We start from the raw sequence: 26,356 nt of genomic DNA, 5'->3' as shown, positions 1-26,356 counted from the left end.
CAAAGTCACTGGACTGGAGATCAACAAAGGCTTTCTACTGATAAAAGATGGAGCTTTTCAGAAAAGGGACACTGTCTTTGTATGTTGTGACATGCCAAGAATGTATTCATGCCGATTGTAAGGTTAGTGACAGGTCCACTTTAAATTTGCTGCTTTGCCCGGTTTGTTGCCCCTCATCGGACGAAAGGTGTATGAAGTCGTCTCTGTGCCAGAACTGGAGAGCCCTCGTCTTCCTCTCCTCCCTCTCTACAATAATTATTGTATTTGGCCTCACGCCACATCCTCGCTACACCCCAGAGAGAACAAAATCCTCGACTTCTGGAGATGAAATGTAAGGAGGCTTCATCATCCACACATGACACACGCCAATAGGACGCAGCCTGTGTGACCTGCTCTGCTGATGACATTAATGACCTCCCCTCCTTCCCTGACCTATGAGGTGACCTCACCCTATAAACAGACACAGGGCGACTCTTGTCACTATACAAAGTGTCATCCCTGAGGACAACATGAACGAGAGGAGGACCATCCGGCTGTCCAACGCCAGCCCCATATATGAGGTGTGTGTGGTGGGAGAGGAGATCCCCGTCGATGTCTACAGGTATTCATCTATACTAATCAATAGCCATTGATATCTACAGATATTTGTTTATACTCATCAATAACCAATAATATCTCCAGGTCTTCATTTATGCTAATCAATAACTATTAATATAAACAGGTATTCATTTATAATAATCAATAACCAAAGATATCTACAGGTATTCATTTATAATAATCAATAACCAAAGATATCTACAGGTATTCATTTATAATAATCAATAACCAAAGATATCTACAGGTATTCATTTATAGTAATCAATAACTATCGATAGCCAGTGGAATGAAAAGAAAAAGAATCATCCCTGGCCGCCTTAAATCGTTAGCATTTTGCCTGTAGAAGCAACTAATGTTATCTATGTGTATAATAATAATAATCAGTTATCCATTAGCCATCAATATCTCCAAGTATTTATTTATACTAATCAATATCCATTGATATCTACAGGTATTCATTTATAATAATCAGTAACACTAGATATCTACAGGTATTCACTTATGCTAATCAATAATCTTGGATATCAACAGGTATTCATTTATGCTAATCAATAGCCATCAATATCTCCAGGTATTTATTTATACTAATCAATGTCCATTGATATCTACAGGTATTCATTTATAATAATCAATAACAATAGATATATACAGGTATTCATTTATACTAATCAATAACCACATATATCTACAGTTATTCATTCCTTAATAACCATTGATATCTACAGGAATTCATTTATACTAATCAATAACCATTCATATCGACAGGTATTCATTTATAATAATCAATAATAGATAAATACAGGTATTCATTTATAATAATCAATAATAGATAAATACAGGTATTCATTCATACTAATCAATAGTCATCAATATCTACAGGTATCAATTTATAGTAATTAATAACCACATATATCTACAGTTATTCATTCATTAATAACCATCAATATCTACAGGAATTCATTTATACTAATCAATAACTATTGATATCATCATAAATTCATTTATACTAATCAATAACCATTGATATAAACAGGTATTCATTTATACTAATCAATAACCAAAGATATCTGCAGTTATTCATTTATAATAATCAACAGCCATCAATATCTCCAGGTATCCATGTATACTAATCAATAGTCATCAGTATCTACAGGTATCAATTTATACTAATCAATAACCAAAGATATCTGCAGTTATTCATTTATAATAATCAACAGCCATCAATATCTACAGGTATTCATTTATCATAATCAATAACAATAGATATATACAGGTATTCATTCATACTAATCAATAGTCATCAATATCTACAGGTATCAATTTATACTAATCAATAACCACAGATATCTACAGGTATTCATTTATAATAATCAATAACTATCGATAGCCAGTGGAATGAAAAGAAAAAAAGAATCATCCCTGGCCGGCTTAAATCGTCAGCATTTTGCCTGTAGAAGCAACTAATGTTATCTATGTGTATAATAATAATAATAAATAATAATAATAACTAAAAAAATTAAATAATAATAAAATAAAATAATAACAATAATAATAATAATAATAATACAATAATAATAATACAATAATAATAATAATAACAACAACAATAATAATAATAATAATAAAACAATAATAATAAAATAAAATAACAACAACAACAATAATAATAATAATAATAAAATAATAATAATACAATAATAATAATAATTAAAAAATTAAATAATAATTATAAAATAATAATAATAAAATAATAATAATACAATAATAATAATAATAATAAAAAATAATAATAATAACTAAAAAAATTAAATAATAATAAAATTAAATAATAACAATAATAATAATAACAACAACAATAATAATAATAATAAAACAATAATAATAAAATAAAATAACAACAACAATAATAATAATAATAATAATAAAATAATAATAATAATTAAAAAATTAAATAATAATAATAAAATAATAATAATACAATAATAATAATAATAACAACAACAATAATAATAATAATAATAATAATAAAACAATAATAATAAAATAAAATAACAACAACAACAATAATAATAATAATAATAATAATAATAAAATAATAATAATACAATAATAATAATAATTAAAAAATTAAATAATAATAATAAAATAATAATAATAAAATAATAATAAAAAATAATAATAATAACTAAAAAAATTAAATAATAATAAAATAAAATAATAACAATAATAATACCAACAACAATAATAATAATAATAATAATAATAATAAAACAATAATAATAAAATAAAATAACAACAACAACAATAATAATAATAATAATAATAATAAAATAATAATAATAATTAAAAAATTAAATAATAATAATAAAATAATAATAATACAATAATAATAATAATAAAATAAAATAATAATAACAACAACAATAATAATAATAATAATATAATAAAATAATAACAATATTAATAAAATAATAATAATAATATAATAATACAATAATAATAAAACAATAATAATAATAAGTCTCCATGCACATTCCAATGTTTAGAGGCATTTTTTTAACTCATCGTTTACAGGCAGAAAACCCCCTTCTGGTTTGCGTTTTTGAGAGTTCTTTTCTAGTGGAAAAAAAGCGCCGAATGCGCCTAAACTCCTGTACAGAAATGTTCTATATGAGCGTTTTTTGAAGCCCGGTGTGCACAGACTCTAAGTATGACCAAAGGTTTTTTTTTTTACGTATACAGTGGGGAAAATAATAATTTGATCCCCCAGCAGATTTTGTAAGTTTTCCCACTAACACAGAAATGGAGGGTCTATAATTGTTATCATCGGTGTATTTTAGATGATAGAGACAGAATATCGACCAAAAATCCAGAAACAACCCGATACAAATGTTATAAATGGAGTTGCAGTTCAGAGAGTACTATAAGTATTTGATCCCCCACCAACCAACAATGATTCTGGCTCCCGCAGACTGGCGATGTGCTCATGTGGTACACAGATCAGTCCTGTCAATGGAAGAAGGCGCTCCTAATGACAACTCGTTATGTGTATAAAAGACGCCTGTCCACAGAATCTCTTCCATCCAAACATCGCCGTCATGGGCAAGATCAAAGAGCTGTCAAAGAACATCAGGGACAAGATTGTAGACCTGCACAAGGCTGGAATGGGCTACAAGACCATCGGCGAGAAGCTTGGTGAGAAGGAGACAACTGTTGGAGCGATTATTTGCAAATGGAAGAAATACAAAATAACCGTCAATCACCCTCATTCTGGAGCTCCATGCAAGATCTCACCTCATGGGGTAAGGATCATCATGAGAAACTGAGGGATCAGCCCAGAACTACATGTGAAGAGCTTGTTAATGATCTCAAGGCAGTTGGGACCACAGTCACCAAACAAACCATTGGTAACACAATTCGCCGCCATGGATTGAAATCCTGCAGTGCCCGCAAGGTCCCCCTCCTCAAGAAGGCACATGTACAGTCCCGTCTGAAGTTTGCCACTGAACATCTAAATGATTCAGAGAAGGATTGGGAGAGTGCTGTGGTCAGATGAGACCAAAATTGAGAACTCTGGCACTAACTCATCTCACCGTGTTTGAAGGAAGAAAAATGCTGACTGTGACCCTAAGACCACCATCCCTACAGTCAGGCATGGAGGTGGAAACATTATGCTTTGGGGCTGTTTCTCTGCTAAAGATACAGACCAACTTTGCCACATTAAGGGGCCAATGGACGGGACCATGTATTGTAAAATCTTGGATGAGAATCTTCTTCTCTTGGCCAGAACACTGAAGATGGGTGGATGGGTCTTCCAGCGTGACAATGACCCAAAACTTACCGCCAAGGCAACAAAGCAGTGGCTCAAGAAGAAGCCCATGAAGGTCATGGAGTGGCCTAGCCAGTCTCCAGACCTTAATCCTATAGAAAATTTATGGAGGGAGCTGAAACTTTGAGTTGCCACGCAACAGCCAAGAAACCTTAAGGATTTAGAGAAGATCTGTAAAAAAGAGTGGACCAAAATGCCTCCTGAGATGTGTGCAAACCTGGGAACCAACTACAAGAAACATCTTACCTCTGTGCTCACCAACAAGGGTTCCTCCACCAACTACAGGAAACATCTGACCTCTGTGCTCGCCAACAAGGGTTCCTCCACCAATTACAGGGAACATCTGACCTCTGTGCTCGCCAACAAGGGTTCCTCCACCGACTACAAGGAACGTCTCACCTCTGTGCTCGCCAACAATGGCTCCTCCACCAACTACAAGGAACGTCTGACCTCTGTGCTCACCAACAATGGCTCCTCCACCAGCTACAAGGAACGTCTGACCTCTGTGATCGCCAACAAGGGTTCCTCCACCAACTACAAGGAACGTCTGTCCTCTGTGCTCACCAACAAGGGTTCCTCCACCAACTACAGGAAACGTCTGACCTCTGTGCTTGCCAACAAGGGTTCCTCTACCAACTACAAGGAACGTCTGACCTCTGTGCTCACCAACAATGGCTCCTCCACCAGCTACAAGGAACGTCTGACCTCTGTGCTCGCCAACAAGGGTTCCTCCACCAACTACAAGGAACGTCTGTCCTCTGTGCTCACCAACAAGGGTTCCTCCACCAACTACAGGAAACGTCTGACCTCTGTGCTCACCAACAAGGGTTCCTCTACCAACTACAAGGAACGTCTCAACTCTGTGCTCGCCAACAAGGGTTCCTCCACCAACTACAAGGAACGTCTCAACTCTGTGCTCGCCAACAAGGGTTCCTCCACCAACTACAAGGAACGTCTCACCTCTGTGCTCTCCAACAAGGGTTCCTCCACTAACTACAAGGAACGTCTCACCTCTGTGCTCGCCAACAAGGGTTCCTCCACCAACTACAAGGAACGTCTCACCTCTGTGCTCGCCAACAAGGGTTCCTCCACCAACTACAAGGAAGGTCTCACCTCTGTGCTTGACAACAAGGGTTCCTCCACCAACTACAAGGAACTTCTCACCTCTGTGCTTGACATCAAGGGTTCCTCCACCAACTACAAGGAACGTCTCACCTCTGTGCTCTCCAACAAGGGTTCCTCCACCAACTACAAGGAACGTCTGACCTCTGTGATCGCCAACAAGGGTTCCTCCACCAACTACAAGGAACGTCTCACCTCTGTGCTCTCCAGCAAGGGTTCCTCCACCAACTACAAGGAACGTCTCACCTCTGTGCTCTCCAACAAGGGTTCCTCCACCAACTGCAAGGAACGTCTGACCTCTGTGCTCGCCAACAAGGGTTCCTCCACCAACTACAAGGAACGTCTCACCTCTGTGCTCTCCAACAAGGGTTCCTCCACCAACTACAAGGAACGTCTCACCTCTGTGCTCGCCAACAAGGGTTCCTCCACCAAGTACTAAGTCATGTTTTGCTTGGAGATCAAATACGTATTTTACTCTCTGAACTGCAACTCAGTTTGTAACATTTGTTTTTTTTCTGGATTTTCGGTTGATTTTCTGTCTCTAGCATTTACAATACACCTTTGATAACAATTATAGACCCTTCATTTCTTGGTAAGTGTGGAAACGTACAAAATCTGCTGGCCATCAAATCATTATTTTCCCCGCTGTACAGGTGTTTTGTATACAATGTTTCACTTCTATTGTTCCGGCGTGTTTATGAATGTTTTTAAATAAAGTATCAAAAATGTTGCAAATGTTGACTCTGCAGATGTTACATAATAAGAGGCTTTGAAGTCAGCTGCTGCAGAATCGAGGCTTGGCCTCTTCGTGAGACATACATGTTATAGGATATACAGTATATAGTTTTCGATAATATGCAGTAAACCTTTAAGTATTGTTCAATGGGTAGCCCCTCAAACGAAGCCCGGACTTCTACTGTAGGAGGTATATGATGAGATATATTTGGCCAAAAATTTGAAGATCCCCTTCAAATGACTTCAGATGTTTCCATTGAAGGGTATTCTTAATGCTTTAGTATACACTCACCGGCCACTTTATTAGGTCCACCTTGCTAGTCTGGGTTGGACCCCCTTTTGCCTTCAAAACTACCTTCATTCTTAATGCACAGATTCGACAAGGTGTTGGAATGGAAACATTCCTCAGAGATTTTATTAGGTCCACCTTGCTAGTACCGGGTTGGACCTCCTTTTGCCTTCACAACTGCCTTCATTCTTCAGGGCATAGATCCAACAAGGTGTTGGAATGGAAACATTCCTCAGAGATTTTGGTCCACATGAGTTACTGTTGCCTTTCTATCATATCAAACCTGTCTGCCCATTCTGCTCACCTCTTGACATCAACAAGGCCTTTTCCTCCACACAACTGCCGCTCACTTGATATTCTCTCTTTTTCGGACCATTCTACCATGACTGTGCCCCTGTGTACAACGCCAGCTCCATAAAGACATGACTGGACAAGTTTGGTGAGGAGGAACTCGAATGTCCTGTACCAGGGGCAGACTGACAACTCATGGGGCTCCCAGGCCCAGGCCCAGGGATCATGGGGCCCCTGTGTCCTTGCCCAAACTCAAAAAAGCCTATGAAAAAGGAACCAGGGGCATCTCATGGGGCCCCCTACTGACCCCGGGCCCTCAGGCAGTGCCCGAGTTTCCAAATGGTCAGTCCGCCCCTGTCCTGTACAGAGCCCTGACCTCAGCCCTACCAAACACCTTCGGGATGAATTGGAATGCTGATTGTGAACCTGGTCTTCTCATCCAACATCAGTACCTGACCTCACAAACGCGCTCAAGTTCCCACTTGGGGGGCATTTTGGGAGCTGGGAGGTTAGAGATTCTGCAGTGGTGGGAGGTCTGGTGGTTGAGAATGCCTTTGAGATAAACTAGAAAGCTGGTTACAAGCCAGGTCTTCTCATCCAACATCAGTAGCTGACCTTAATCCCGACAGACACACTCCAAAATCTTGTGGAAAGCCTTCCCAGTAGAATGGAGGATGTAATAGCCGCAAAGGGGATAACTCCATAACAATGGCCATGGAGGAAGGAGCAGCAAAGCCAAATGAATGAAACTAGAAGTCCAACAGACTATCTTTGTGTGGTGGTTAGTGGTCTACAAGCATTTACCCCTATGGATTATAGATAGGAGGAGCATCTCTGTTTCTACAATAAAAGGCTCAATAATCTATTGTGGAAAAACAATCTTTTATGGGTGAAGGCCTGAGAATTTGGAGGAGTCGGTTTTCAGGCAAATCGGTAATTTCACTATAGGGGGGGAGGTGAGAACGGGTGATACAGCTAGAAGGAAACAAGTCCAAGCTATTTTGATTGGATGCGTCTAACGAATGAGTTCACTGCACCCAGGAAATGGTGTTGACATGAAGGCTGTCTCTTGATGTTGCTCCATCGAATTGTATCTGTAGATACAACCACATACAGTAGAGATGGATGCTGGAAGCACCACCCAACGGTAAACCCAATCACTCAATCCCATGTAATCTTTAACACCTTAAAGCCATTTCAAAAGTCATTTTCATCTTTTTGAAAACCGCAGCTTTCATTAAAATAATCCTTGGTCCCAGTCCAGGCACTTCCTGTTTTGTGGTGACAACACTCCCTTGCTGTCTCACAATTTTAGTTCCTAGAGGACAGAATTTACTATAATTTACTGAATGATAATTCTTTCTGACAGCCTCATGTGACGAGTCTCTTGTTATGACATGATTCCGATGTATGTCACTCTACATAATTCAGGTTCCAACAGTATGACCCTCCACATTCCCGGGTGACTCAGTCTGCACCGAGTGGGCGTAGCCTGACAACTTGTCAATCAGATATATATATAGCAGAGAGTGCAAAGAGTTTGAGGCTGGACTCCACCCCCTGCACCTGTCTTCTGCATTGACATTCTAATGGGTGATTGCAGGTTGGAATTGAATTTTTAAGGCTTTACCAATGAGTTGGCTTTAAATGGAAGTGTGGGACCTTTGCTGGTGGCAAGGGAGAGGGGTTAAATATTGTTTAGGAACTCTTAAAACTGAATGACATCAAATCCTTTAGCTACCTCCAAGAACACTGGGACCTACCGGCCTTGGAGGCTTACCATCAGATCTCACACCGCATTAGAGGCCTCCTAAGGACCAGTCTTGCCTCCAGAGACAATTGAACTCTTTTGAGAATCGGTGCCAGAAAGATCCATACTCAAAGGGGTGATTTTGGATCTTTATGCCTCCTTTCTGAATATCTCTAGCTCCAGGAAGCTTCATATATGGCAAAATGGGAAGCTGACATGGACAAGACTCTGGAACAGGAAACTTGGAACCACATTTGGTTGGATTCCTCCGAGTGTTCTCAAAATATCTTAGCTCAAGAGAACATGACCCCTGATCTTGTGTCCCGGTTTGTCCCTGGAGCATCCCAAATGTGCTTTTGGGTTTGTAGGGAATGGGGTACCTTCACCTTTTGGTGGACTTGCCCTAAAGTGATTGGTTTCTGGTCTCAGGTGTATGCTATGATCTTGGCTGTGCCATTGGCACGTAACCCGTAGGAAGCTCTATTACATAAACCTATAGCAGCTTTGTCCAAACACCAACGGAGGTGAGTGGGCTTTTTTCTCCTGGAAGACCGCCAAACACTGGCTAAGGCCTGGAATCAACAATTCCCTTGCTTTGCCAAGGGGGACTTTGGTGCATAATATCTCCCCTCCATTCTGAACGACAAACACGCTCAATTTCTGAAAGTGTGGGAACCATGGATTGCACATAACGCCAATTTGCTCCTTGAACGCTTTTTGCTTTCAACCTGAGGACGCTGATGAACCTCTTGTTGTGGCTATGTGGTGGCCTACCGTGGGACCCTCTCTCCCCCTCCCATTCTTCTTTTCTACCCCCCCTTCTTTCTTCTCCCACTTCTTCTTTCTTCTCATTTCTTGGCTTGTTTTTTGTTTTGAACTCTTATGGGTGTTTTGTCCACCAGCTCATTCTGAGGGCAGAGAGGTTGTTGGTGGCCTCACGAGTTCAGATACTCCCCTACATAGCTGTCTATTTGAGAATTGGCTGTGTGGCCTTCCCGGCCATTATTGTAGCAATAGCCATTTTGTGTTGCTCTGTTGTCCCTATTGGCCCATCGGCCCATACTCACCCATACTCGCCCATAGTCACCTATACTCGCCAATAGTAACCCATACTCGCCAATAGTCACCCATACTCACCCAAACACCACCCATACTCACCCATACTTGCCCATACTCGTCCATAGTCACCCATACTCGCCCATACTCCTAGATTGTAAGCTCGCAAGAGTAGGGCCCTCTTACCCCTCGTACGTTGTTTGTTATTGTTGTACTGTTTCATGTATTGTCGCTATATAAACTCGATGTAATAATATTAATAATACTCGCCCATACTCACCCATAGTCGCCCATACTCGTCCATACACGCCCATACTCACCCATAGTCGCCCATACTCACCCATTCTCACCTATAGTCGCCCATACTCACCCCTACTCACCCATAGTCGCCCATACTCACCCATTCTCACATATAGTCGCCCATCCTCGCCCATACTCACCTATAGTCGCCCATACTGTCTTGTTTTCTCACCACTCTCTATGTCATACCTTCTGTATTGGGTTCTTGTGCCGTATGCCTCTTCTTGAAAATCGTTTGAGCCTGAACATGCGTTAGACCGCGCATGAGGTGTCCTGTGTTAAGGCACATTTTAACTGCATGCCAACCACCTCACTTAGAAGTATGGCGGCAAAGCTGGCTCTCTGCGCTGGATCACGTATCTGATACGTGATCCAGCTCTTCCAAGTAGGGGGTATGTACGCGCGCACTTGCGCATACACACGCCTGCCGCCCCGGCTGTGCTGTGATTAGTTACAGCACAAACTGGCCAGCGGGTCCCAGCCAACGATTGATGGCTGGGGCCCGCCGATCGGCAAAGTGGATGACAGGGCAGAGCTCTCTGATTGTAAACAACACAGAGCTTTGTCCTGACAGCAGTGATTTGCCATTTTTTGCTTCCCTGCAAAGCAGGGAATAAAAACTGGCACATCCCTTAGTAAAAACAGGCACACAGTAAACACACCGAGCCTTGTTAAGCACACAGTTAACCCAGGGGTGTATTTACCACAAGGCATTTGCCTAAGGTGGCATTTTTTTTGGGGGGGGCAGCAGCCTTTTTTTAGGGGGGCAGCACTGTCCCCTGAAAGGTCTGGAAGAAGGGACACACGCAGCACCGGGACCAGGTGAGATCTGAGAGAGGTTGCAGGCTTCTTGATGGTGTATGCAGAGCCTGACTCTTGCTCCCGGAGATGTCTGGAGCTGTGAAGGTGAGTGTCTTATCTCTTGCTGGGGTGGGGTGGGGTGGGGATTGCCCGGTGGTAGTGGAAGGCTCTTCCGGGTGGGGGGGGCTGGGGTGTTGTTGGTCAATGTCCGTGGGGGGATAGCCAATTTTTGTGTTGCTTAGGCAGCACGAAACCTAAATACCCCACTGAGTTAACCCTTTGATTGCCCCTCGATGTTAACCCCTTCTCAGCCAGTGTCTTTAGTACATTGACAGTATTAGCACCAATCACTGTATCAGTGTCTCTAGAGATGTCAGTGTCAGTCAGTTCCAACAAAGTGTCAGTTAGTGTCAGATTTCCTGCCGCACTATCACAGTCCTGCTATAAGTCGCCGCTCGCCGCAATTACTAGCATAATAAATAAATAAATTCAAATTTATATATCCCATAGTTTGTAGGCGATGTCGCTTTCACGCAAACCATTTAATATACGCTGATTGGGATTTAATTTTAAGCAAAAATTTGTAGAAAAAATAAATTTTGGTCAAAATTTATGAATTTATTAACCCCTTCACGCCAGCGCCTCCCGGCCCTTTAACAGTTTCAGAAGCCAGGAGGCGGGGTGGGGTTTAGGGTCATGTGACCACCATGATGCGCCATCAGGGCGATCACATGATCGGGAAAGGTCCCGATCGAAAGAGGAGATCGGGACCCTTCCGTGAGTACCGGACACGTGTGATGGGAGCGGCTCTCGGCACATATGTCCTTTCTTAATAGAACGCAAATGTGCGGCCGCTCGGTGTCTAGGCCCAGACGCCCTGGAGGCCGCACGTTTGCGTTCGGCCGGCGTGAAGAGGTTAAATTTGACTTTTACATTTTTTGTTATTGGATGTTTTATCTCTATATCTATTGGGTTTTTTTTTTTTTTTTAATTTTCCGTCTTTTCTCTTTTCTCTTTCTTTTGGTGGTCAAATACCACCAAAAGAAAGCTCTATCTGCGAAAAACATGATACAAATTTCATTTGGGCACAGTGTTGCATGATCGCGAAATTGTCAGTGAAGGTAGCGCAGTGCTGAATAGCAAAAACAAAATGGCCTGGTCATGAAGGGGGGGTTAAACCTTCTGGAAGGCAAGGGGTAAATCTTCAATGACAAAAAGAAAAATAAAGAAATGGACTAATTTGATTGATTTTATCATTGGAACTGTGCAACTGGAATTATGGAAAGGAGGACTCCATGGCGGTCCGACGGTTGTGCCCCCCTGCGGGCCGGTCCCAGCTTGTGCCCCCCTGCGGGACGATCCCGACTTGTGCCCCCCTGCGGGCCAGTCCCGGCTTGTGCCTCCCTGTGGGACGGTCCCAGCTTGTGCCCCCCTGCGGGACGATCCCGACTTGTGCCCCCCTGCGGGACGATCCCGGCTTGTGCCCCCCTGCGGGACGGTCCCAGCTTGTGCCCCCCTGCGGGACGATCCCGACTTGTGCCCCCCTGCGGGACGGTCCCAGCTTGTGCCCCCCTGCGGGACGATCCCGGCTTGTGCCCCCCTGCGGGACGATCCCGGCTTGTGCCCCCCTGCGGGACGGTCCCGGCTTGTGCCACCCTGCGGGACGGTCCCGGCTTCTTCCCCCCTGCGGGACGGTCCCAGCTTGTGCCCCCCTGCGGGACGGTCCCAGCTTGTGCCCCCCTGCGGGACGATCCCGACTTGTGCCCCCCTGCGGGCCGGTCCCGGCTTGTGCCTCCCTGTGGGACGGTCCCAGCTTGTGCCCCCCTGCGGGACGATCCCGACTTGTGCCCCCCTGCGGGACGATCCCGGCTTGTGCCCCCCTGTGGGACGGTCCCAGCTTGTGCCCCCCTGCGGGACGATCCCGACTTGTGCCCCCCTGCGGGACGGTCCCAGCTTGTGCCCCCCTGCGGGACGATCCCGACTTGTGCCCCCCTGCGGGACGATCCCGGCTTGTGCCCCCCTGCGGGACGGTCCCGGCTTGTGCCACCCTGCGGGACGGTCCCGGCTTCTTCCCCCCTGCGGGACGGTCCCAGCTTGTGCCCCCCTGCGGGACGGTCCCAGCTTGTGCCCCCCTGTGGGACGGTCCCAGCTTGTGCCCCCCTCCGGGATGGTCCCAGCCTCTTACCCCCTGCAGGACAGTCCTGGTTTCTGCCCCCCTGCGGGACGGTCCCGGCTTGTGCCCCCCTGCGGGACGGTCCCGGCTTGTGCCCGCCTTCGGGAAGGTCTCGGCTTCTTCCCCCCTGCGGGACGGTCCCGGCTTGTGCCCCCCTGCGGGACAGTCCCGGATTGTGCCCCCCTGCAGGACGGTCCCGGCTGGGACTCCTCCTGTCCTGTTACAATCAGATTCCACAAAAACATCGGAGGAGCGTCACTCCGAATGCCTCACATATTTCCTGGGATCATCCGCAAGTCACAACAACAATGCAAAGTATAATGTGAATGCTGGTGACGGGGACACAGGAATGACTGGCAGTTGGTGACACACAAGTTCTGTGTGGAGATGGATCAGCACGGGCCTCAGAATTATTACCATAATAACTACCTGCTGAGTGACACATCACAACACAGCGTGCAATCATCCGTCCGTCTACATTTATATTCTGCATAACATTCGTATTTACATGATAATTGACTGTTTATGGATGGTAAAGGCTATGAATAGATAACGCACAGTCCCACTTCTCCTGCCCCGGATGCCGGGTGTCATTCTCGGTATCTGTCCTTATTCTGTATGTATGGACTCTGCACAGTCCCACTTCCCCTGTCCCGGATGCCGGGTCAAATTCTTGGTATCTGTCCTTATTCTGTATGTATGGACTCTGCACAGTCCCACTTCCCCTGTCCCGGATGCCGGGTCAAATTCTTGGTATCTGTCCTTATTCTGTATGTATGGACTCTGCACAGTCCCACTTCCCCTGTCCTGGATGCCGGGTCAAATTCTTGGTATCTGTCCTTATTCTGTATGTATGGAATCTGCACGGTCCCACTTCTCATGTCCCGGATGCCGGGTGTCATTCTCGGTATCTGTCCCCATTCTGTATGTATGGACTCTGCATAGTCCCACTTCTCCTGTCCTGGATGCCGGGCGTCATTCTCGGTATCTCCTCTTATTCTGTATGTATGGACTCTGCACAGTCTCACTTCCCCTGTCCCAGATGCCGGGTGTCATTCTCAGTATCTGTTCTTATTCTGTATGTATGGACTCTGCACAGTCCCACTTCTCCTGTCCTGGATGCCGGGTATCATTCTCGGTATCTGTCCCCATTCTGTATGTATGGACTCTGCACAGTCCCACGTCTCCTGTCCCGGATGCCGGGTATCATTCTCGGTATCTGTCCCCATTCTGTATGTATGGACTCTGCGCAGTCCCACGTCTCCTGTCCCGGATGCCGGGTCAAATTCTCGGTATCTGTCCCCATTCTGTATGTATGGACTCTGCACAGTCCCACTTCTTTGATCTCGGGGCGGAATGTTTTCATACTTTGTATGGTGTTGGCTGATCTCGGATATTACATCTCTTGGTATTAGTGAATATCTCTGTGTTTGCTCAGGGAGGATTCCTTGTTAGTCTGTGATAAGGATCTGTAGACAGTGGCTCTGCGCTGTGTATTATCTCTGGGTGGAGAATGTTTCATGATTTCTCATCAGATGATGATTGGTTACATTTGTTGGGAATTATTACAATGTATCTTCCATGACAAACATTTATGGTATCTGGTATTGTGTGCTGATCCCTCAGCATGGGAGGTCCTGGGCTGGTGGAGGAGAATGCGGTCACTATGGAGGCTCCTTGGTCTCTCTATCCAGGGCGATGCTCCGCTCCTAGATATCAGTGACCGCGCTTTCCCTTCTCTGTGCCAGGAATGTGATTGGAGCCACCGACTCCGCTATAAAATGGAGTTTTATGGGGGAATAAAAATCAGACGATGATAGATAGCGTGTAAATTCTGACTGTTCATCGTATACAGAACGACAGGAGAGTGCCGCTGAGCGCAGAGATTCAGCACACAAACGCGTAGACATTCAGCGGCCAAGTATTTTTATGCCCGATTATAATTTGTTATATATATATATACACACACACATATATATACACACACACATATATATACACACACACACACACACACACATATATATATATATACACACACACACACACACACACACATACATATATATATACACACACACACACATATATATATATATATACACACACACACACACATATATATATATACACACACACACATATATATATATATATATACACACATATATATACACACACACACACATACATATATATACACACACACATATATATACACACACACACACATATATATATATACACACACACACACATATATATATATATACACACACACACACATATATATATATACACACACACACACACACATATATATATATATATACACACACACACACATATATACAGTTGCAAGAAAAAGTCTGTGAACCCCTTGGGATTACGTGGAGTTTTGCATGAATTGGGCATAAAATGTGCTCTGAACGTCATCTAAGTCACAACAATAGAAGAACACAGTCTGCTGAACATAATACTACACAAACATTAGATGTTGCCATGGTTTAATTGCACATAACATGAAAAAATTCACAGTGCAGGGAGGAAAAAGTATGTGAACCTTTGGACTTAATAACTGGTTGACCCTCCTTTTGGCAGCAATACCCTCAACCAAACGTTTCCTGTAGTTGCAGATCAGACCTGCACAACGATCTGGAGTCATTTTGGACCACTCCTCTTCACAAAACTGTTTCAGTGTAGCAATATTCTTGGGATGTCTGGTGTGAATCGCTCTCTTAAGGTCATGCCACAGCATTTCAATGGGGTTGAGGTCAGGACTCTGACTGGGCCACTCCAGAAGGCGTATTCTGTGCTGTTGCAGCCATTGTTTTGTTGAATTACTTGTATGCTTTGGGTCATTGTCCTGTTGCATCACCCATCCTCTGCGGAGCTTCAGTTGGCGGACAGATGGTTGTACGTTTTCCTGCAAAATGTCTTGATAAACTCTGGAATTCATTTTCCCATCAATGACAACAATCCGTCCAGGCCCTGAGGCAGCAAAGCAGCCCCAAACCATGATGCTCCCTCCGCCATGTTTTACAGTGGGGATGAGGTTTTGATGTTGGTGTGCTGTGCCTTTGTTTCTCCACACATAGTGTTGTGTGTTCTTCCCAAACAACTCAATCTTGGTGTCATCTGTCCACAGTATATTTTGCCAGTAGTGCTGTGGAACATCCAGGTGCTCTTTTGCAAACTTCAAACGTGCTGCAATCTTCTTTTTGGACAGCAATGGCTTCCTCCGTGGTGTCCTCCCATGTACTCCATTCTTGTTTAATGTTTTCCTTATTGTAGATGTGTCAACAAAAATGTTAGCATGTGCCAGAGATTTCTGGAGGTCTTTAGCTGACACTCTGGGATTCTTCTTTACCTCATGCAGCATTCTGCTCTGTGCTCTTGCAGTCATTTTTACAGGACGACCGCGCCTAGGGAGAGTAGCAACAGTGCTAAACTTTCTCCATTTGTAGACAGTCTGTCTTACCATGGACACATGAACATCAAGGCTTTTGGAGATACTTTTGTAACCCTTTCCAGCTTCATGCAAGACAACAATTCTTGATGGTAGGTCTTCTGAGAGCTCTTTTCTGCGAGGCATGGTTCACATCAGACAGTGCTTCTTGAAACCAGTAAACCCAAAACAGGTGTGTGTTTTTTAAGGGCAGGACAGCTGTCAGCAACACATCCAATATCATCACACTGATTGGAGTCAAGGTTGGCTCACTCCTGGCTCCAATTAGCTCTGGGAGAAGTCATTAAGCTAGGGCCTCACATACTTTTTCCTCCCTGCACTGTGAATGTTTACATGTTATGTGCAATTAAACCATGGCAACATCTAATGTTTGTGTAGTATTATGTTCAGCAGACTGTGTTCTTCTATTGTTGTGACTTAGATGACGTTCAGAGCACATTTTATGCCCAATTCATGCAAAACTCCACATAATCCCAAGGGGTTCACATACTTTTTCTTGCAACTGTATATATATACACACACACACACATATATATATATATACACACACACACACATATATATACTGTATATAAGGTCCCCCCAGTCTACACTATCACTGCCCTATCTATGACGCAGCGGTTGCCATGGGTTTCACTTGTTCTTTGTCCCTTTCCAGGGCTCTCCCCAGAAGGGTGGAATTCTTCGACGTCCGCGGAACCAGCAACATTGACGTCTTCATGGTCTACAACGCCAGAACCATCAGGAAACCAGCAAAAGGAGAAAAATGGCCGGTTGATAAGGGGGTTAAAGTTCTTGTTTCACCCAATGAGCCCAGCCGATACCCCAACGATGGCAAGGTGACCCAGCTGGTTGGATAGCCGAGTCTGTAAATTTAACACTGAGCTTGATTTAAAAAAAAAAATCTTTCCTGTAACCCCAACACTAACCCTCCCTACAATCTACAACCCCCAACACTAACCCTCCCTACAACCTACAACCCCCAACACTAACCCTCCCTACAACCCCCAACACTAACCCTCCCTACAACCTACAACCCCCAACACTAACCCTCCCTACAACCCCCAACACTAACCCTCCCTAAAACCTACAACCCCCAACACCAAGCCTCCCTGTAACCCCCAACACTAAGCCTCTCTGTAAGCTTGACACTAGCCCCCCTTGTAACCCCAACACTAACCCTCCCAGTAACCCCAACACTAACCCTCCCTGTAACCCCAATGCTAACCCTCCCTGTAACCCCAATGCTAACCCTCCCTGTAACCCCAACACCAACCCTCCCTGTAATCCCAATGTTAACTCTCCCAGTAACCCCAACACTAACCCCCCCTGTAACCCCAACACTAACCCCCCTGTAACCCCAACACCAACCCTCCTTGGAACCCCAACACCAACCCTCCCTGTAACCCCAACACCAACCCTCCCTGTAACCCCAACACTAACCCTCCCTGTAACTCCAACACTAACCCTCCCTGTAACCCCAACACCAACCCTCCCTGTAATCCCAATGTTAACTCTCCCTGTAACCCCAACACTAACCCCCCCTGTAACCCCAACACTAACCCCCCTGTAACCCCAACACCAACCCTCCTTGGAACCCCAACACCAACCCTCCAAGTAATCCCAACACTAACCCTCCCTGTAACTCCAACACTAACCCTCCCTGTAACCCCAACACTAAACCTCCCTGTAACCCCAACACTAACCCTCCCCATAACCCCAACGCTAACCTTCCCTGTAACTCCAACACTAACCCTCCCCATAACCCCAACACTAATCCTCCCTGTAACCCCAACACTAATCCTCTCTGTAATCCCAACACTAACCCTCCCTGTAACCCCAACACTAATCCTCCCTGTAACCCCAACACTAACCCTCCCCATAACCCCAACACTAAGCCTCCCTGTAACCCCAACACTAACCCTCCCTGTAACCCCAACACTAATCCTCCCTGTAACTCCAACACTAATCCTCTCTGTAATCCCAACACTAACCCTCCCTGTAACCCCAACACTAAGCCTCCTGGTAACCCCAACACTAAGCCTCCCTGTAACCCCAACACTAACCCTCCCCATAACCCCAACGCTAACCTTCCCTGTAACCCCAACACTAATCCTCCCTGTAACTCCAACACTAACCCTCCCTGTAATCCCAACACTAACCCTCCCTGTAACCCCAACACTAACCCTCCCTGTAATCCCAACACTAACCCTCCCTGTAATCCCAGCGTTAATCGACCCTGTAACTCGAACACTAACCTTCCCTGTAACCACAATGTTAACCCTCCCAGTAACCCCAACACCAACCCTCCCCGTAACCCCAACACCAACCCTCCCAGTAACCCCAACACTAACCCTCCCTGTAACCCCAACACTAACCCTCCCTGTAACGCCAACACTAACCCTCCCAGTAACCCCAACACTAACCCTCCCAGTAACCCCAACACTAACCCTCCCTGTAACGCCAACACTAACCCTCCCTTTAACGCCAACACTAACCCTCCCAGTAACCCCAACACTAACCCTCCCTGTAACGCCAACACTAACCCTCCCAGTAACCCCAACACTAACCCTCCCTGTAACCCCAACACTAACCCTCCCAGTAACCCCAACACCAACCCTCCCAGTAACCCCAACACTAACCCTCCCTGTAACCCCAATGCTAACCCTTCCTGTAACCCCAACACCAACCCTCCCTGTAACCCCAATGTTAACTCTCCCTGTAACCCCAACACTAACCCCCCCTGTAACCCCAACACTAACCCCCCTGTAACCCCAACACCAACCCTCCTTGGAACCCCAACACCAACCCTCCCTGTAACCCCAACACTAACCCCCCTGTAACCCCAAAATTAACCCTCCCTGTAACCCCAACACTAACCCCCCTGTAACCCCAACACTAACCCCCCTGTAACCCCAACACCAACCCTCCTTTGAACCCCAACACCAACCCTCCCTGTAACCCCAACACTAACCCTCCCTGTAACCCCAACACTAACCCTCCCTTGGAACCCTCACTGTATGAAGCTTCTTTCCAGCACAACAACATAAACGTGTCTCCTTGAATTTGTGTTGTTAGAGGAAGCTGGGAATGGTCACGTTTGGACAACGAACCAAATAAATGTTTGAACAAAAGATCGTTTATAAACAATCGTTCCATTTGTGTTCTTTTCCTCCAGGTGAAGATCTCCTATTACATCACTCAGGGGGCGGACCCTGTGAGTAGCATCATTCTGTATGTGACGAGTGTGGGTGAGTGTCTTCTATATCCGGGAGGTCATCACCCAACCCTGCGTGGCTTTTCTCCATCATCAAACCAAAGCTTTTCCAACCCGCAGCCCTGTAGAATATAGTGTAGGGTTTGCTGAGACTTGTAGTCCCCCATGTGCTGGAAAGCGACAGTGAGTTACTCGTGTCTTCACACCTGAATGCAGGGGCGGACTGACCATTTGGGAACTCGGGCACTGCCCAAGGGCCCAGGGTCAGTAGGGGGCCCCATGAGATGCCCCTGGTACCTTTCATAGGTTTTTTGGCATGTGGTTTAAGTGTGGGCGAGGACACAGGGGCCCCATGATCCCCTATTGCCCGGGGGCCCCATGAGTTGTCAGTCTGCCCCTGCGTGAACGGAACCATTTTTGGGCATTTTTGTTTGGGAGTTTTTGGATGTTTTTTAAAGTATATTACAAGCTCTTTAGAAGTGTGAGAATTCCCGGAAAACAAAGCTTGCTTACCTATACTCTAGTGACCTTCAGAATAGTCCCCTCGTGAAGCGACACACTTTTCTACATGACTGTGCTCCTGCTGGAAACATTCCTGGAATTCGTTTTCCGGAACGCTGCCCAGTATCATTGTCGCGTTGCACTGGATGTCTGAAATGTCATCAAATCTGTATCTTTTTAAGGCACTTTTTAATTTTTTGGAAACAGCCAAAAGTTTCAGGGCGCTAAGTCAGGGGAATGAGGTGGTTGATCAAGTTTCAAGGTGGATTTCTGGGCCAAGAATACACTTAATGCATCGTGTGCAGGAGCATTGTCATGGTGCTCAGTCTATTTGTCAGGCCCGAGTTACGGTCTTTCCCTCCGAATAGATTCCCGTAATCTTTTCAGAATTTCCAAGTAACAATTTTGGTTGATCGTTCTTGCGCCATTGTGGACATCTTCCCACCCCTCCCTACACCGCCTATGCCATTTAAATGCACGGATTGTTCAGCATAAGCCTGTTGTAACAAAACTAAAGTTTCACTCGCACAAATGCGCAAAATTAGATTTTAATCCGCTGCTCCAGATTCTTGTCATTCATTTTCCTCCAACAGCGCAAACGCACACGCGGTCAAGGGGCCTAATAGGGGCAACTGAAATGAATGGGTTTTGTTTTATTGAGCGGTTTACAGTTTCAAGCAGAAAATAGCTCAGGTGTGAATGCCCACATGGAAGAAAAATATATTTTAAATATATTTTAAAAATACATTTTTAATATATTCTTCCCAAATATATTGACATATAGTTCAAATACTAAAATTTTGGCAATAATCAATATATTTAAAAAATATATTTCGATATATTTGTGAATATATTATTAAAAATATATTCAGAACACACACTGCGATATATATCAAAGTGTAATGTGGAATTCATTTACAAGTATATTTAAAAAATCTATGTTTAAATGCATTTTTTTAGATGTTCAAAAATATCTGGAAAATATATTTTGAAAAATATATTTTCAAGTATATGCCTTTGGAAAATATATTTTATTTTCCATTTTTGGAATACGTGTCACAATATATTCGTGTAGTCCAATATATTGTAAATATATGTCGCCTGTATATATATTTTTTTTCTAAATATATTGATAATATATTTCTCTTCCATATGGGTGGGGCTTTATCCTCTTCTGCTGATCAATCCCGAAAGCGAACCGGCACACCAGGGCGCCGTCAGTCTCAATTGTCTCAATTTTCTTGTGTTTCCAGCTGTTTCCCTGGATGTGGATGTGAATCGGATCGGCTTTGTGAGCCGAGGAATGAAAAACAAGGTAATGAAGTTGAAAATTCTGCTCCGTGCGTGTCCTGCGTCTTCCGGAAACGGAACAGCTATGGGGTTCTATACTGATACTATTATGCGCACTTCAAGGCTGGGAGACAACGTGTGCCGTCAACACAAGGGCAGGCAATTATCGGGAGGGGGGGGGGCTCTGAGGACAGATTGTCAGCCCCCCAGCCAAAATAAAGCCAAACAAAATCAGAAAAAAACCCTAAACCAGGGGCGGACTGACCATTTGGAAACTCGGGCACTGCCCGAGGGCCCAGGGTCAGTAGGGGGCCCCATGAGATGCCCCTGGTACCTTTTTTATAGACTTTTTTGAGTTTGGGCGAGGACACAGGGGCCCAATGATCCTCTATTTCCCGGGGGCCCCATGAGTTGTCAGTCTGCCCCTGCTCTAAACCTGCCATAAGCAAATTAGCATATAATCAGATTGACAACTCATGGGGCCCCCGGGCAATAGGGGATCATGGGGCCCGTGTGTCCTCGCCCAAACTCAAAAAAGCCTATGAAAAAGGTACCGGGGCATCTCATGGGGCCCCCTACTGACCCCGGGCCCTCGTGCAGTGCCCAAGTTTCCAAATGGTCAGTCCGCCTCTGCACATAATCATTACCTATCAGATTTGGCAAGAGCCCAGTCATAGCCGGTTCGGTTCCGTAACCCAAGCGTGAAAATTCCCAACACTGATAATACAAAATGGCGGAACTGAGAAACACAAATCCAAATGGAACAATTAACGGACATAGAAAATATAACTTTGTTTCGCTCATCTCCAGGACACGTGGACTTGGGGGCCCAGTGGGAGAGGAGCCATCCTGCTGGTGAACTGCGACCGTGACCGAAACAGCTCCGGGGTGCCAGACAACGAAGACAATGAAGGAGCACCCACTGCTGCCGGTACCAACCTTGTTCTCTGTAGATCCATAAATAGGCAGATAGAATTATTTCCTAAAAAAAAAATGTCTGACTTTGTTCTCTTCTGTTGTGTTGGCTCTTCTCTCGGTCAGACGTGAAGGACATGTCCCCAATGTTCTTGACGGCGGAGGGCCCCGATGAGATCTTTGATGACTACAAAGTGATCCTAGAAATAGAGACACGGGACTCCAAAAGACTACGAGTATATCATCAGGAACGTACGTACTGCGGAATCAGGGCCGCGGATAAGGGGGTTCCACCAGTCCTCCTGTATGGGGCAGCTGGGTGAATCAGATGTGGGCAGGGAGGGTGATCGGCACGAGGGGGGGGGGAGATTACTGGAACCGATCCCCTGTATGGCTATCTCTGCAGCAGCTGAAAGCCGACTTCTCCTCCTCTCCCTCCTGCTGGCTTTCAGCTGCTGCAGAGAGAGCCATACAAGGGATCAGGGCTGGATCTAGGGGGGTGCCAGAGTGGGCTGTGCCCACCCAGATTGTAGCTGTGCCCCTCCCACCCAGGTCTCCGAGAGTGGATCCACTGATCCATGAGTAAGCCTGATGCAGACAGTTGATGTAAGGGGGCACTCTGATAGGGACCCTGATTTATAGGGGCACTCTGTTGGGGACAGTTGATGTAAGGGGGCACTCTGATGGAGACTCCGATTTAAGGGGATTTGATGGGGACACCTAATGTAAGGGGGCACTCTGATAGGGACCCTGATATAAGGGGGAAGTCTGATAGGGACCTTGATATAAGGGGGCACTCTGTTGGGGACAGTTGATGTAAGGGGGCACTCTGATGTAGGCTCTGATGTAAGGGGACACTCGGATGGTGATTCTGATGTAAGGGAGCACTTTGATGGGGACACCTAATGTAAGGGGGCACTCTGATGGGTACCCTGATGTAAGGGGGCACTCTGTTGGGGGCAGATGATTAAGAGAGTGCTTTGATGGAAGCATTTTGATGAAGATACCTAATGTAAGGGGCAGGGGCGGACTGACCATTTGGAAACTCGGGCACTGCCCGAGGGCCCGGGGTCAGTAGGGGGCCCCATGAGATGCCCCTGGTACCTTTTTCATAGGCTTTTTTGAGTATGGGCAAGGACACAGGGGCCCCATGATCCCCTATTGCCCAGGGGCCCCATGAGTTGTCAGTCTGCCCCTGGTAAGGGGGCACTCTGATAGGGACCCTGATGTAAGGGGGCACTCTGATATGAACTATAATGTAAGGGGGCACTCTGTTGGGGACAAATGATGTAAAGGGGCACTCTGATGGAGACCCTGATTTAAGGAAGCACTTTCATGGGGAACATAATGTAAGGGGGGACTCTAAAAGTGAAATCTGATGTAAGGGGGAACTCTGTTGGGGACAGATGATGTAAGAGAGAACTCTGATGGAAGCACTCTGATGGGGACACCTGATGTAAGGAGGCACTCTGATAGGGACCCTGATGTAAGGGGGAAGTCTGATAGGGACCTTGATGTAAGGGGGCACTCTGTTGGGGACAATTGATGTAAGGGGACACTCTGATGGAGATTCTGATGTAAGGGGGCACTTTGATGGGGACACGTAATGTAAGGGGGCACTCTGATGGGGACACTGATTTTGACAGTGATTTTGAAGAGGTGCCTGCACTACTTTGGTGAGGCATTTGATGCAATGGTTCCAGAGAATGTAGTTGGATCCAGGGGCGGACTGACCATTCGGCACTCGGACACTGCCCGGGGGCCCAGGGTCAGTAGGGGGCCCCATGAGATGCCCCTGGTACCTTTCATAGGCTTCTTTGGGTGTGGTTTGAGTGTGGGCGAGGACACAGGGGCCCCATGAGATGTCAGTCCGCCCCTGGTTGGATCAAAGTCACATGATTGTGAATGGAGCCCAAGTATTCCATATGGGTTCAGTTGCAGTGAAAGTTTTTAGATACATCGATGATGTAGATTCCGCTTCCCTTGTCACACCAGTCACCATCCTTCATACTGTCACACCGACACATTGTTACTAAAACATTTGGAATTGTAGAAAATTTACTCCATGTGATGCCTTCCCTCCTGGTTTTAGGACTCCAGTTCAAACACGTCCTGGGGATGGGAAAATTGGCATGCGAGGTCCAGCGCAAGAACAGAGATGAGATGAAATTCTACGTGGAGGGGCTCCAGTTCCCGGACGCCGAATTTTCGGGACTCGTTTATATCAAACTTAAATTTCAGAGGATCCGGGATGGGGTGAGTAGTCGGTTATGGATGAGAAAGCAACACGAGGGATCTGAAGCTTTAAACTAGAGGAGTAATGCAGGCCATAGATGGGTCGAAAATCGTCCGATTTTTCGTCCGAAAATAAAATTGGCCGATATTCGGATTGTTAGTGGGCTATTTGTTCGGCCGTTTTTCGGTATTTTGGCAGTTTTTTTTTTTATCGGTAAAGTTGGAGAAAAAAATTGGCCGATTTTCGCGGCAATGATGGGCAAATCGGCCGATTTTCGCGGCAATGATGGGCAAATCGGCTGATTTTTGCGGCAATGATGGGCAAATCGGCCGATTTTTTACCGATAAAAAATCTGCGCATGAGCAGTGACCTGCAAGAGGAAGACAAAAAGAAGAAGAAGAAGAGGATGATGATGATGATGAAGAAGAAGAGGATGAAGAAGAAGAAGAAGAGGATGATGATGATGAAGAGGAAGAAGAAGAGGATGATGATGAAGAAGAAGAGGATGATGATGAAGAAGAAGAGGATGATGATGGTGAAGAAGAAGAAGAGGATGATGATGGTGAAGAAGAAGAAGAAGAAGAGGATGATGATGAAGAAGAAGAGGATGATGATGATGAAGAAGAAGAAGAGGATGATGATGAAGAAGAAGAAAAAGAAGTAGGATGAAAAATAAGAGGAATTCCAGTCCAGCAAAAAGTGTCCCTGCAGAGAGCTCTGCTATTTCTTTGACAGTTCCTTGACATTTACAGCGGTTGCAACATTGTATCTATTTGTTTCCGAATAAAAACATCTGTATCCTAAATGGAAACAAATAGATACAATGTTGCAACCGCTGTAAATGTCAAGGAACTGTCAAAGAAATAGCGGAGCTCTCTGCAGGGACACTTTTTGCCGGCTGTAGACGGGATGAAAATCGGCCGATTTTTTTTACCATTGATGGTAACGTCGGCCGCTTGAACGACCGATTTTTCGTTTTTTTAAAAGCAAAATCGTCCGTTTTTCTCCCCGTCTATGGCCTGCATAAGAATAGATCCTTTGCTACTAGTATGAGGACTGGACAGCCGACTGGATCCACATTGCCCGTGGGAGACGTTGGCCCTAATCCATCCTTAACTCGGGGCATCTAATGTATTCTACATTGTTTCTATTACAAACCATTATTTAAGCCCTGACAAAGGAACAGTCCTTTCCCGAAGTGCGTTGGTTGTATCTGATGCTCACACAGCCATGAGTGTTTACCAGTTTTTTTTCTAAATATTGAGACCAATGGAGGACGTTTTTGGTATGAGAACAGATCTAGGAGAGTTGTGAAGAGCTTTTGTAACCCTCATAAGCCACTTAAGAACCACCAAAACCATCTTTAAACCTAAAACCATCCACTCCCCCTGGATAATCGCTGGGTTAATATATATGAAAGAGACTCTAAGTGCCCAAAGTACTCACCTAAACTAGTGGTCATATAAGTCTCGAGTTTTCTGTCTTCTTCCATGAAGAAGAGGATGGTCCTTCTTCAGGTGTCCATCGAAGTGGATGGTTCCTATTGATTGTCCAGCGATGAGGTCCTCCAAGGATGATGAATACTGCAGAGATGGTATGACATCCCATAAGAGATGACCCATCTACCAGATGCTGCCTTCTTCTCGTCAGTAATATGGGGGTTGGGGGTGCTCTGTAGTCCTCAGAGATAGCTGGTAACAATGTGATGGATAAGAGCAGGGATTCTCAACCAGGGTTCCTCCAGAGGTTGCTAGGAGTTCCTCAAGCAATGACCAATGTCTGCCT

The 26,356-nt window shown here is 45.1% G+C and overlaps 1 protein-coding gene across 1 annotated transcript in view; it reads left to right on the top strand.

Moving 5' to 3' along the window:
* Window positions 1-316: 316 nt before the first annotated feature.
* LOC149429127 (protein-arginine deiminase type-1-like) overlaps window positions 317-26,356 on the top strand; it is a 48,724-nt gene continuing 22,684 nt past the window's right edge. Inside the window, exons 1-7 of the mRNA XM_089666702.1 lie at window positions 317-601; window positions 17,071-17,251; window positions 19,591-19,663; window positions 21,384-21,445; window positions 22,231-22,351; window positions 22,462-22,587; window positions 24,428-24,591. Coding sequence (XP_089522828.1) covers window positions 510-601; window positions 17,071-17,251; window positions 19,591-19,663; window positions 21,384-21,445; window positions 22,231-22,351; window positions 22,462-22,587; window positions 24,428-24,591 — 819 coding nt within the window. The 5' untranslated portion in view covers window positions 317-509. The remainder of the gene's footprint in view (window positions 602-17,070; window positions 17,252-19,590; window positions 19,664-21,383; window positions 21,446-22,230; window positions 22,352-22,461; window positions 22,588-24,427; window positions 24,592-26,356) is intronic.

Source organism: Staurois parvus, unplaced genomic scaffold (genome assembly GCF_062004578.1).
Source record: "Staurois parvus isolate SC_StPar_1 unplaced genomic scaffold, SC_StPar_1.0 ptg002787l, whole genome shotgun sequence".
In the NCBI taxonomy this organism is placed as follows: Eukaryota; Metazoa; Chordata; class Amphibia; order Anura; family Ranidae; genus Staurois; species Staurois parvus.
The sequence above is the reverse complement of the archived record's forward strand: the minus strand, read 5'-3'. Positions and strand labels throughout refer to the sequence as shown.